Source organism: Accipiter gentilis, chromosome 14 (assembly GCF_929443795.1).
Source record: "Accipiter gentilis chromosome 14, bAccGen1.1, whole genome shotgun sequence".
Lineage (NCBI taxonomy): Eukaryota > Metazoa > Chordata > Aves > Accipitriformes > Accipitridae > Astur > Astur gentilis.
The window spans coordinates 18,845,463-18,858,029 of record NC_064893.1 but is presented as its reverse complement, the minus strand read 5'-3'; the positions used below and the strand labels follow the sequence as shown (position 1 = coordinate 18,858,029).

General features: G+C 49.3%; 1 protein-coding gene across 2 annotated transcripts in view; it reads left to right on the top strand.

Annotated features, from left to right (window-relative positions):
* The first annotated feature begins 4,501 nt into the window (after nucleotides 1–4,501).
* Nucleotides 4,502–12,567, top strand: part of CBFA2T2 (CBFA2/RUNX1 partner transcriptional co-repressor 2) — a 65,485-nt gene continuing 57,419 nt past the window's right edge. Inside the window, exon 1 of one of the 2 annotated variants that reach the window (XM_049817561.1) lies at nucleotides 4,502–4,566. Coding sequence is in view for 1 of the 2 variants with exons in the window: in XM_049817560.1 (XP_049673517.1) it covers nucleotides 4,564–4,591 (28 nt within the window). In the remaining variant the exon portion in view is untranslated. Of the gene's footprint in view, nucleotides 4,592–12,567 lie in introns of both variants that reach the window. The other variant, XM_049817560.1, reaches the window with a different exon arrangement.

Below are 12,567 nucleotides of genomic sequence, written 5' to 3'. Positions count from 1 at the left end.
TGCCTTGCTCTCCTTTCACTCAGTTCTCACCCATTGTTAATGACGCTTGTACTAAACTTTCCATTTTGCCTTGTTTTGGAAACCAGTTCCCAGGGAAGGAATCAGGCAGGTTACTCTGCCATGACCTGTCCCATGAGATAAACCCTTTATCTCATTTCCCACTCATTTTTATGACAGTAATTACTCTTTCTTCAGCATTTTTAGAGCTACATACATCTGCGAGATGACAGATTTCCAAATAAAGTTCCCTCTTGCTCTTGTGTTTGCTGTTCTTTGATCAGACCCGTTAATCCTTGCCAGCAGGTTTGCCTCCCCAGTAGAGGAAATGGGAGGACTGAACTGGTGGTGTGGGACCTGGAAGGAGGCAGCAAGGGGGTGAGGAAGAGGCAGGACAAGGCTGAAGGAGTTGAGCTGTGGGGAGCAAGAATGGGCATGTGTCTTTGCCCGAGAGAGCTTGTTCCAGCCCAGGGGCATGGCCGTCAGCTGAGACCTCCCCCAACCTGGGAGCTCTCTAACTCAGCATCCCACTCCCTCCTTTAAACGTGGGTCCACAGAAACCTTGCCAGCTGCAGGGACAAAGTCCAGTAGAGATAATTAAGCACCTCAGATCTGCTGGTGACCCACCTTGCTCCATATCCTGCTGTACAGGGCCTCCCTTGAGGTGGGGACTCAAACAACCCCACACTTTGGAAGAACAGGAGCAAGGTTGCAAAGTCCTGCTCCCAGAGACTGAGCTTCCCACCTGCAGCCACTTTTGTTATGTTGGTGGACAGGCTTTATTCAGAGGGGGACTCAAGACCATGCAATGAAGGAAGTTTCCTTTGGTAGAATTTTTGCAGGAGCTGGAGCAGAAGCTCGAAGGAGCACAGTAAGTGAAAGAGGAACAAACCAGAAGGGTGCTTTACATCAGTGCTCGGGTATGGGTGAGGATGTGTCAGGACAGCAAACAGAACTGAAAAATGCACAGCTCGGTCAGCATGGCACAAGCTGTGGTGTGGGATGCCAGCAAATAAGCAGAGCAGGTGCCAAATACCTGCTGATACTGCAAGCACCACTCCCCCATGCACCAAATAGAGAAGTACACCATGGAAAAACACAATCCATGACTTGACTGTTTGTCTGATATGCAATTAAATGAGTTAAAGATGATGGGAGAATTTCTTGGCTTGTGGAGTGCATGTATGAATATTTTAAGGGGTTTTATGTTTTACTGCCCATAGATATATAACATACATAGTGGCTGTGTATTTATAGTCCTAAAAATGCTGTTTGCAAAACTGTGGATGTTCAGTTGGGTGTGATATACGTATATATTTAGACACACATATCTACCTCTCTAGGATGTGTGTGCCTGCATACTGCACTGGGCTGAGAAGTCTTCTTTTTTCTTGTCCTGAATACATCACGTTTAAATGATAAAAAGAGAAGGATTCCAAATGAAGTCCATGTGCCCGTAGAGCTTCTTCTCTAATGCACAAGCCTATTTCAAGGACATATAGACACATCAGCTAAGTGAACAGGTGTTGCTCGGTTGGACACAGAACACAAATCCATACTCATAAAGGCTGGGTGGGTTTTTTTCTCTTAGAGCAAATAAACCCTGCTCTGTGTACCAATGTACGAGCAGAGCAAAAATTGCAACTGACCCCTTTGATGGCTCTTGATGTTTCCCAACCTCTACCCCAGCTCCAGAGAGCACAAGACAAGCTCAGCAACCTGTATGGCTTAAAATTGGGGGAGCTGGAGGTGGGGAAGGGATGGTCCCCACAGGGCATGCTACAGCAGTGTGTGTCTCTGTGATATGGTCCCCCTGCTCGTAGACCATCAGGATCCAGAACTCATCCTCCCTAGAGGACCATGCCCATGCCCCAGGTCTTGCCCACAATGCTGGCACCACTCATCTCAGATCTCCTGAGAAAGAGCACGGAGAGCCCATTCCCTGCTCACACCTCTCCATCTCTGTAGAAGACACTTGCTGAACAAGCAGCAGGATAGCCACATTTAAAACATGAGCTTGCTTCTGTGGGGAAGTTGCATATAATTATGGAAACGTTCCCAAAGGTGCTGTCCTGAGCTCCTACGTCTTTCATTGGCATTGAGGTCTGCAAGATCAAGCCCTGTATGTACCGTGTCCTGGTATTCTGCAGGTGTAATGAGTGTTATTTAGCACAATCCTCTCCTCTTTGGAGTTTCCCTCTGCAGCTGTTTCATCTTTAGAAACAAAGCAGCAATGCAGACCCTGTAATGGAGCTGCTCTGTGCCCACCATGGCTTTACCTTGGACAACACCAAAGCTGTTGAACAGAAAGGAAGATGAAGCTTTCCCCAGCACATCTCAGCACTCTGCTTTGTGGTCCCAGCCCTCCTTGCCTCCTCTCCGTTCTGAGCAGTGACACTTTGCACCAGGGCACATCCCCTTAAGGTCGTGGTGCCCGGGAGAGACAGGACACGGAGCAGGGCAGCAACAGCTCCACGCCATCAGCACAGCAGTTCCCATCTCCTCCTCCATGCTCAGGCACAGGGAGGGCTCCAGCATGGGTGAGCCTCAGGGAGATGCCAGGCTGTGGCTCAGGAGTGTGGCCAGGTGGCTTGGGGAGCTGCTCCCATCACACTGGTGAAACCTCTGATGGAGCCCAGCCTGCTGCTCTTCTAGGGGCTTCACAGGCTTTGGAGACCAGCTTAATTAAAACAAAGCCCTTATCAGTGCCCCACACAACAGCCCCTTCTGCTTCACCAGTGCAAATTTGGCCACAGCGAGGCTGTAGATGACACTGAAATGAAGTGGTGGTAAACACAGGCCAGAGCCAAGCTGCAGCCAGCGCAGCAGGAGATAAGAGCCGCGTGGGGGATGCAGGCTCTGGCAGACAGGCTGGTCCAGGAAAGTGCTGGTGGCTTGCAAAGGGAGGAGGCAAGGCCACAAAGTTAAAACAAGGACTATGGGACTAGATGGATGCTCCTGTCATTTTAGTGCAGATTTGGATCTGCTCCATCATGAGACATCTGGGCCCAAGAGATGCCTGTTCCCGGCCAGCAAACTCAAAACGAGCCCGTGGCTCCCTGAGCATCTTGAGCTAACTACTGCCAAGCCACGCTGCACTGCAGCTCACCCGTAGCTGGGCTTTCAACAGGCTGCTGGCCAGCAACCACCAGCCCAGAACTGGAGGAGTTCAAACCCGGTTTGTTGTGACCATGCAGTTTCCCTAGAGAACACCTATCATGGCAAATCCCTCCAGGATGGGAGCAGGGTTGTGCTTAGTTCTCAGATGCCAGTCGGACTTCAGCATGGGGTTGCAGCCTCAACAAACTCCAGGCAGGACTTCAGGCTCTCGGTGAAGCTCTCGTGATCACAAACTCTGGCATTTCTGGGCTTTGAGGTACCTACCAGAGGTAAATGGCACTCAGGCTTTGAACTTTGTCAGAGTCAAAACACATCTCAGCTCTGACGTGGCCATTTGAGTTAACTTCTGGGGTTTTTGCCTTGTAAATCTAAATGTGTTTTCCTGTGGCCAGACTTCCTGCAGCATTTGTGGAAAGGCAGCAGCCCATGGGAGATCTCCTGACACACAAAAGTCCCTGGCCAACAAAGTCACACCTAACCATGACAGCTTGAAGCAAGGCTTTTCAGATCCCCCCCTTTCCACAGAATAAGGACCACGGAGTTAGCAGTCCCTTGGGAAGAGCCCCATTCTTCCTTATTGCAGCCTTCCAATCGATTAAGGGCTTATAAGAAAGATGGAGAGAGACTTTTTATCAAGGCTTGTAGTGACAGAAAAAGGGGCAGTGGTTTTAAAGAGAAAGAAAGTTTAGACTAGATATAAGGAAGAAAGTTTTTACAATGAAGGTGGTGAGACACCGGTTGCCCAGTTTTTACGATGAAGGTGGTGAGACAGTGGTTGCCCAGACACCAACTCCCAGAGGAGTTGTGGATGCCCCATCATTGGGGCATGAAGGTTGGATGAACCTTTGAGCAACCTCATCTAGCGCAAGATGTCCCTGGACTTAGACTAGATGATCCCCAAAAGTCCCTTCCAACCCAAACCACTCCACGATTCTTCATCCCACATCTCCTACAACTCTTCAAACATCATCTCCGGGATCCGACGTCTCTCCAGGTCAACCTGGCCACCTAATCCAAACCTCTCCTTCGAGGCATGGGGCTGCGGTTGGACTGTGGCAAGTGCCAGGAGGCAGCTCAGACACTTTGGTTACAATACCTGAGGCCCCGGCGCATTGTCCGCAGCCCAGCATCGGGGCCTCAGGTATTGTAACACCCCTTGGTTAGTGGGGAGGCCTCAGCGCAGAGGGGGGATGAAGGAGAGATGGTTTTGGGGAGGCCGTAAGCCACAATTCGCCTAAAATTCACAACTGAATTCACACAGAAAGCGTCGCCTCGGATCCAACAGGGTCTTCCCGCTCCGCTAACCGGCAACATGCCCGCCCTCCCGCCGCCTTGCCGGGGCGGGCCTGGAAGGCCGCGCCCCTTAGCGTCACGGCGAAGGGCCGGGCCGGGCCGGGCCGGTGGGGCCGCGGCGGGGAGCGGGAGGAGGCGCCGAGGAGCCGGGCGATGGTGGGGATCCCGGGCGGCTGCCAGTGTAAGAGCCGCGGCGTGGGGGGGAGGCGCCGACCCGCTCGGCGCCGCTCGGACGGGGGCGAAGGGCCTAGCGGGGCCGGGGCCGGGCGGCGGCGGCGGGGACGCCTTGGCCTGGCTGGGCCTCCGAGGGGCGGCGCGGGGGGAGCGGGGGGCAGCGCTGGTGCCGGCCTCGCCGCCGGGCTCAGCTCTCCCCCCAGGGCCGGGCTCTGCCGCGCCCCCCCCCCCCCCCCAACCCCGGGCCTGCCCTGCCCTGCCCGTCCGGGGGGTGCAGGGAGGGGTGCTGCGCCCTGCTCGGCTCTTCCAGATGCGTACGTTTATGTATAAAAATGCATATGCCTTTGGTTCGTGTGTATTTCTCAGCATGCTGTTCATTGCCCACAAAGTGTCGGGCAGCCTGGCCGGGAGCGGCTTTGGGGACCCCGACCTGCAAAACCAGCCCATCAGCAGTCCCATGGGCTGGCCCGCTGGGTTTATTTTTAATTTCCAGGCTGGATGGGGTTTCGTGACCCCTCGCCGGCGCAGGGCAGGGCGGGCAGCAGCAGGGCTGCTGTCTGCAGCCCCCCTCCGGGTCACCCCAGGAGCAGGCCGATGGGTTCGGTAGCAGCCAGACCTGTAACGTGCCCAGGCGCGCACCTGCATACGTGAAGCCTGTCTGTTGCAGCATCCTCTGCTACTTGGGGCTGGGAAGGTGAATAACTGGAGCGCCGTTTTCATTAATTTCTCAAAACAGGTTTGTTTCCAGAAGAGTTGTACTCTTTCTGAAAGCGATGAGGTCGGCAGAAGAGCAGAGAAGCACGTTGCTGCTGCCAAGGAGCAGGGTAGATGGTTAGCCTGTGTCTCTCACCATATTAACCTCCTGATCATTTTTCTCATCTGTGCTTGCGTGCACAGCATTTGTTTATCCACGATTGGGAATGGACTGTGAGCCATCCTGGGCTGAGGACCGAGGTGCCTGACAGAGCTGTGATGTCCATGGGTAATGGATGTAATGTCCAGGCTGGATCATGGCTTCAAGTTGATAAGTCAGAGTTCAGTGAAGGGAGAAAAGCAGTTAAAAGCATATCGCAAAGCTCAGAGGAAATGAGGGAATTTTAAAATGAAGTGCGATTGCTCATAGGGAAGCAATGTAAAGATAGATGCTGACGCTAATGTGGAAACCACCCTGAAAGCTGCATTCCTGATACAGAGAAGGAATTACCAGCTGATGGAAATTGCAGAGGGTGAGTGAATACTTTATCGTGCTGCTTAGTGCGAAATGTGTGGAGATGTTTGGAGTGGGGTTGTTATCCCTTAAGGCAGTTAGTATTAGTCTGTCAAGGCATGTGGACTTGAAACAGCCAGTGGCCCAAGGCAGCTGCAGCAGGAGGAAGGCAGAGTGGCGAGCAAGCCGTGTTAACATCCACGTGGGTTTGCAGAACCCTGGTACCTGGTGGACAGGCTCCTAACCTCACTGCCAGGGAGGGGTCTTCAATTTGTCTGCCTTGAGGAAAAGGCCCCACAGAAGGAGCTTGGGTGAGATCATCTGCTTTAACCTTGCTGTCCAAAAGTCATCCCTTTGTGCCTGATCTCTGTTCTCTAAGCTCCCTTTGCAGTCGCAGCAGAGAAATAGGTGCTTCTGGGGGTGATTCATCTCACCATTCTTGGACACCTCTCTCTGGATGAGATGAATTACGTGCTGGAGGTGCCTGGGCTCTTTCATTGACTGCAAGGTGAGTCCAGGATAGCTGGCTTAGGCTTTGGCAATGAGGAGTTAGATGAAACACATCCCACCCAGCGTGTCTGCTCATGGTGCAGCTTGACAGTTTATGCAACTGATTCAGATTCCCTGTTTCTCTTAGACTGAGCACTGGGAGGAGAGACAGGCCTTTGAAATCCTACTTTAAAATAACTGAAGCTAAGGGAGACAGGGATCTTGTGCCTAAAGCTATAGCTTCAGGGTGGGTATGTGAAACCCTGCAATCGCTTCCTGTCTCAGCTGTGACATTTTCTGCAACCTTTGGCAAGTTCTTCGTTTTTCTGGATCGTGGCAGGAATGTATAAATGTGTATGTAGCCGCTTAGTTTTGCAGTATTAAACCATGTCTGAGATTAGGGCTTTTCATTTGGGTCCTGTTGACAGAACTGAGTCAGGAAGTGATTGCACTGACCTTATGCCAGCAGGTACAGCAAGGCTGGGATGCTTTGGATGACTCAGCGGCAGCTAAAGCATTGTTTCTTATGCACCTTTAATACACCTGTGGCTCAACATCCATTGGTGAAGTGGTAATGATAACCCTGGTGAGCTAGACAGCTGTTTTATAAGGGTAAGCACATAAATATATGTTACAGCCTTCGGCAGCTTTATAGATAGAGCAGGTAACAATGTCCTGTTAGTGCCAGTGATTGAACAAGCAGAACACTGGCCTAGTGCCTGCCCAAGAACACTGTTGGATTTTATCTTTGGTCTCAAGAAAGTGAATAATCAGCTGTAGACTCATAATTTTTATAAGCACAAATTATATGCATTGCCTTGGTTATCAGCCCAATGATTTCTGCTGTTTTATAAATACAGTTACTGGCAATGTCAGAAGGTTGCTTGATTTCTTTGGGTATTTATTACAGAGAAGTAGTTCAGTGCTCAGTGTGAAACTAATGATCCAGAAAGAAAGAAGAAATGTGTGACTGCTTTGAAACTTTGGGATGTTCCATATCAGTTTAAGGCACATACTGACTCTCATGGACATGCTTTTCTTACATGGACATGTCCAATGGGCAGAAATTAAAATGGATCTTTCAGGGACTTAGTCTTGATTTTCATATGCTGTAAAATAAAAGGCTTAAGGTGTTACTCTTCCCTTGCACCAGTGCTCAGGAGAGTGAAATAAACTGACTTTTTAAAGAAGTCAGAGAGAAGAAAAAGAGTTTTTTGATTTGCAGCTTCTCTGAGGATAGAAAAGAGCATGTACTTCAGGTAGAGCTCACTTAGTTGACTCTTAAAAGCAGGACTGGAGTGGAACAGTGAGCTGAGTACAGTTTCCATCAGCCTGAGCTGCCAAGGCTTTGCAGTTACCTCAAGATGTTGCCATAAACCACTGGAGTGCGGGGAGGACTGCTCGGTTTTCCCTTTTGCTGGCAGGAATCGAATCTTTGACTTCAGAAGGAGGTGGCTGTAAAACTCACAAAGGCGAGAAATTAATCTGTCTCTCCCTCTCTGATGTAGAAAGTCCCAGAGGCAGTGCTTCCACCCAGACAGGCGATTTACCTGGAACTCTTCCAGACTGAAAAGCACCTTCCTGAAGGCACTTGTCCAGCCAGTGTCTGGGGCAGAAAACTTCCCCTGTGTCCCTGTCACCTTCTCATCCCTCCCTGCTGCATCCCGTGTGTGTGCACACCCATGCTTGTTTCAGCTGTGAAGGTGTCATGGACATCGTTTTGGCTGTGTTTGCGCACACCAGGTTCATCAACCCTGACTTTAGAGCTCAGCTAAAATGTTCTTTACTCCATTTCATGTTCTTCTAATAGTGACTTATCTGGCAATTGGACTTTGAGGTCAAAATCTGCACATATGTTTTCCTTGAAGATGTGCTTTGCAGTCTTGGTATAATTTAAAGGATCAGACTTTTCAGGCAGGGATTTTCTCTAGTGTGGATTTATGTTGGTATTTAAGATAGTAGTTGGTAATAGCCCTTGACCTTGGGTTGCAAGTATATTTTCAGAAGATAAATGGTATTCTGTTCTCTTGACTGTGGGTCCATAGGTGACACTTTGAAGCTTTTTGAAATATTACAGAATTCTCTCATTATAGGTATGGTTTTGAATGGAAAGTGTAGCATTAGCTATTTTTTTCTGTGGGTGTCATAAAATAATTGGACAAATACTTAGTGAATGCTTGCAGAATTACTGCTGCTTTTCTGTGAGTGGACTCAATAGACACACCAGTTTGTTAGCATCAATACCAGCTTCTCCCCGAACCAAATATACCTGTATTTTTTAATGCTCTTGATCTCTTGGGAGTTGGTCTGTCACTTCCTAATCGTGCACCTAGTTGCTGTAGCAGCAAGTTCCTCCAAATATATCACCTGAGATGCTCTCACCTGGTTTTTGTATGCATTTTGTCATGCATTACTGACAGGAGGCAACAGGAGGAGGAAAAGGAGGTATAAAATCCTAAAGGAAAGGAAACAGGGAGGCTGTATGTAGTTGTTGTATGTGGGAGTAGGCTGGTCTGGCAAGGGACTGGCAAAGGATGTTTGGGTCGAGCAGTCGCCGGCACTGGTGGGACTGGGCTGGTGGCAGATGGTAGCTGGGCAGCGCTGGGGATCCAGGGTCCCTCCCTGACGCCCGCCTGGCCAGCAAAGACTCTTCAGATGCCTTATCGGGAGTGATGAGGACACAAATGCTTAGCCTAATAACTCATTACGTCCCGGCTGTCTTTTGTGTCTGGTAGCCAACAACTATTTGCTTTATACTTTTAAGTTGTTGTGCATCCTGCCTGCGGATCCTCTTTGCATCTGGCTGGACGTGCTTGAACAAACAGAGATCTCAGAGGGGCTGTCGTGTGGGGTACATCTGTGTGGTCACACATGGTCCTGGCTAGGCGGACACTCGTGGTTGTCTGCTTGGAAGCATGGTCAGCTTTCTTTCCTTAAGTTAGTATTGCAGGATACAATATTTTGTGGCTACGTTCTTGGGAGCAAACATTTTGGTGGGTCTTGGTTAAGCAGAAACTTAATTTAACACCTTTTTTAAAGGGTGGAGTATCTCAGCTTGCAGCCTTTCCAGGTGCGGATGAGATTAATTTGCTTATCTTAGGTGATGGCAGGTAATTGCATGTGCAGGGGAGATACTGTAGTCAGGATGTTAAAACACAAAGAAGTCGAATGGCTCCCATGTTCCTCCCCCGCTGTGCAAGCTCTTTTGCATTAAAACACCCCGTCTAGCAGATCTGCAGGCAGGAGTCTTCCCTCCTCCTCCTCCTCCCTGATGGGGTTTGGTGGGGGCCAAGAAGCCACTGATGAATTGTGACTGTAAAGCGCTGAACTTTGAGGGGAGATGAAAAAAACCTTCGAAACATTTGCTGGCCTGGCAGCGGGTATGTGGGTCGGTAATGGGGTTTATCTTCTGACATCATTAGGATCTCTGACATTTCTAGCTTAGAAACAATAACTCGCCTTATCCGTCGTCATGTTTTTCTAATTAAAGACAAAGCTTGGTAAATATTTTTTAAATGATTGAATTTCCCAAGTATGGAAAACACATGTCGGGAGTCAGGCTGGCTGCATCCAATGTGCCTTTTCCCATAGCGTCCTTTGGAGCACGCGAGTGCAAATACAAATTTAGAGCTGTGGGTGACAGGTTTATCTGGGATGATTGGCAAGGATTTATAAACCAGGAGGGGATTTACTTCGCTCTCCCTCCCTCCTCTTCCCCTTTTTCTCCCTCCCTCCCCGACCCCCGTCTCAGAAATAGGAAATTGGGATCACATTAAACCCTAATTGGTTTGGCTCCAGCGCTAGTTCGGTGGCTGCCAAATAGTTAATTTATTGCGTGAGAGTTTGGCCATGTGTTGAGAGGCAAATTTGCTTGAAGCAAGGGATCTTTGTAAACTGTACATCCATTCCCGTGCCAGGTCCTGTTTACAGCGGCACCGGAGTGGGGTGCGGGAGGTGCTTTCCATACCCATCCTGGCAGGACAGCGAGGGGGGGGGGGGCCCTGCCACGGGGCTGCTGTTTGGCCTTCCTCGCTCCCCAGCCAAAAGGCTTTCAGGAATAGTTGCCTAAAAGAGCTTAAAGTGGTTTTAGCTGGACTTGGTGATCAACGTTTGGAAACTGCCAGCTAGATAAGACGTGGGAGGCTCTCAAGAGAATAAATGCATCTGTTTGGGAGATAACAGCAGGCCTGGGCTGTCACCATGGAGCGGGGCCAGGTGGGGAGTCCCCGGGGGTGGCAAGATGGCTTTTCTTGGATGATGTGAGGAGGGGCACCCGGGAAGCAGGCATATCCGGCTGGCTTCCCGTGGCCTTGCAGAAGCCCTCCTTGTTCTTGTCCTTCTCCGTGAGGTCGATGGCTGTCGGACATCCCAGATTTGTCGTTGCTTGCTGTTTGATCCGAGGCATCTAGTTGTGTTTGGCTCCCTTGACGGTTTCTGGAGGTTGGGCTCCATCAGAAGGGCTTGCGTGGGCTTGCAGGACAAGCAGCCCTCACTTAGGCCATTGCCATCGCTGCGTTCACCAGCACTTGAAAGGGAGTTACTTGGATTAAAGAGGATGCTGCAGCCTGAGTTAAAAGACTCTTGCTGCTAGTGTGGCTCAGGTTTTGGAGTATGATTTGAAAGAGGCTGTGTAAGGAATAAATCCACGGCTGTGGCATTTTCTTTCATTTCTCGCTGAGTTAAATAACAAACTTGGTGTTAGGGAGCTGCTTCCAGCTCCGAGGCAACAGAATTATTACCGCTGCGCTCAGTGGCGCCCTTTCTGTGTCAGCTGCTGTTTCCATTGTGAACTTGATACCTGAAGGCTCAATATTGTGACCCTTTAATTTTCAGCTGCTAAAACGTACCATGTGAGTTGGCTAAAAGGGAAGAGCTCAGAGGGGAGTTTGAAATAGTTATGCTGTGGGAGCAGTGTGTTTCTTTGGGTATTTCTTAAGTGCTGAGTGTTTAGGAGAAATTGATAGGTAGTAGCAATGCACTCTTAGCAATACTTTTCCTTCTGTAGCTCTTGCTTCCTGGGATGTAATAAAATCCATTAAGTTCTATTTATGATCTAGGGCCCAATATAGTAATAGTTTTATTTGGATAATTGTGGCTGTTCTACCGATAATCAGAATACTGAACACTTCCAGGCTGTGTATTTAGGAGGGTACAGGGTTGGCAAGGCCAAATGTTAGCCAGTTTTTCTGAGGAGTCAGAGAGACATCAGTTCAACAAAAAAAAAATCTGGATCAAGCTGAGCATCTTTGTAGGAAGGCAGCTCCTGCCTGCAGCTGCCACACTGGGGCCATGCTGCCCTGGATTTGCCAGCCATAGCATGGAGGTGCTAGCAAAGTTAGGCAGGCAAAAGGGAGACAAATTGGACAGGTATTGGAAGCAAACAATGACGGGGTATTTTGGAGAGCATCTTTTCATCTTGAGGTCTGAAGGCAGGTTAAACATTCATCAGGGAGCCACTCCTCGCTTGTGCATCTCCTGCTTAGTTTGAAATGCAGCCATTTCTGGGATGAGCTCCTGTAATTACTTTAAAGTACATCTTACTTCCACCACTTTTGGCAGGAAGGAAGGAGGAATACTGTCCTCCATCGCCAGACAAAATACAAATCAACAACTGGGATTTTTTCTCCACAAGCGGATCTATCTTCTCTGCCATTAAATCTGAGTTGGATGGAAGCCTTGTGCCCATTTTGCTTTCGCGATGCAAGCGTGGCGTTCTGCAGCATGTAGCCCATGTTCACATGAAGATTTAAAGCAGCAAATTCTAGCTAGAAATTCTTTCTAGTGCTTTGGTTTCCTTCTGCTGTTTGCTTCCCTCTTCGCACTGCAGATGCTAATGGATCACCTTCCTGTGGTGAATAACGATACAAGCAGTACTTTACATTGTGCTGAGAAACTGTCGTCTTCAGAAATGTTCTCTCTGAGATGCATTCCCACTCCTAAACCATCGCAGATCAGGCAGCACTGAAAAACCTTCAAGCTTAGCTTGAGATCACTTGTGTCAGCCTAAACACCTACCTCCTGTATGAGCCTGGACTCATACTTGAGGCTACAGCAGGCTTGTGCCACGGTTGGGTGCTTGTGCAAGCTGATGCATCCAAGTTTCTAGCTTTCTGTGCATTCTCTACTCTCTTCTTCCTCCATTTTCATAGATGGAAGTTATAATAAACTTGATGTCCTCATCGTGGAGCCTCCTGCTTTCCAGGACCAATTTTTTTTGCCAGGAGATCTTCTTAGAGGTAGAGAGAAAAGGCAGCAATCTGGAAGATGGCTTCCAGAAAAAAAAAAAA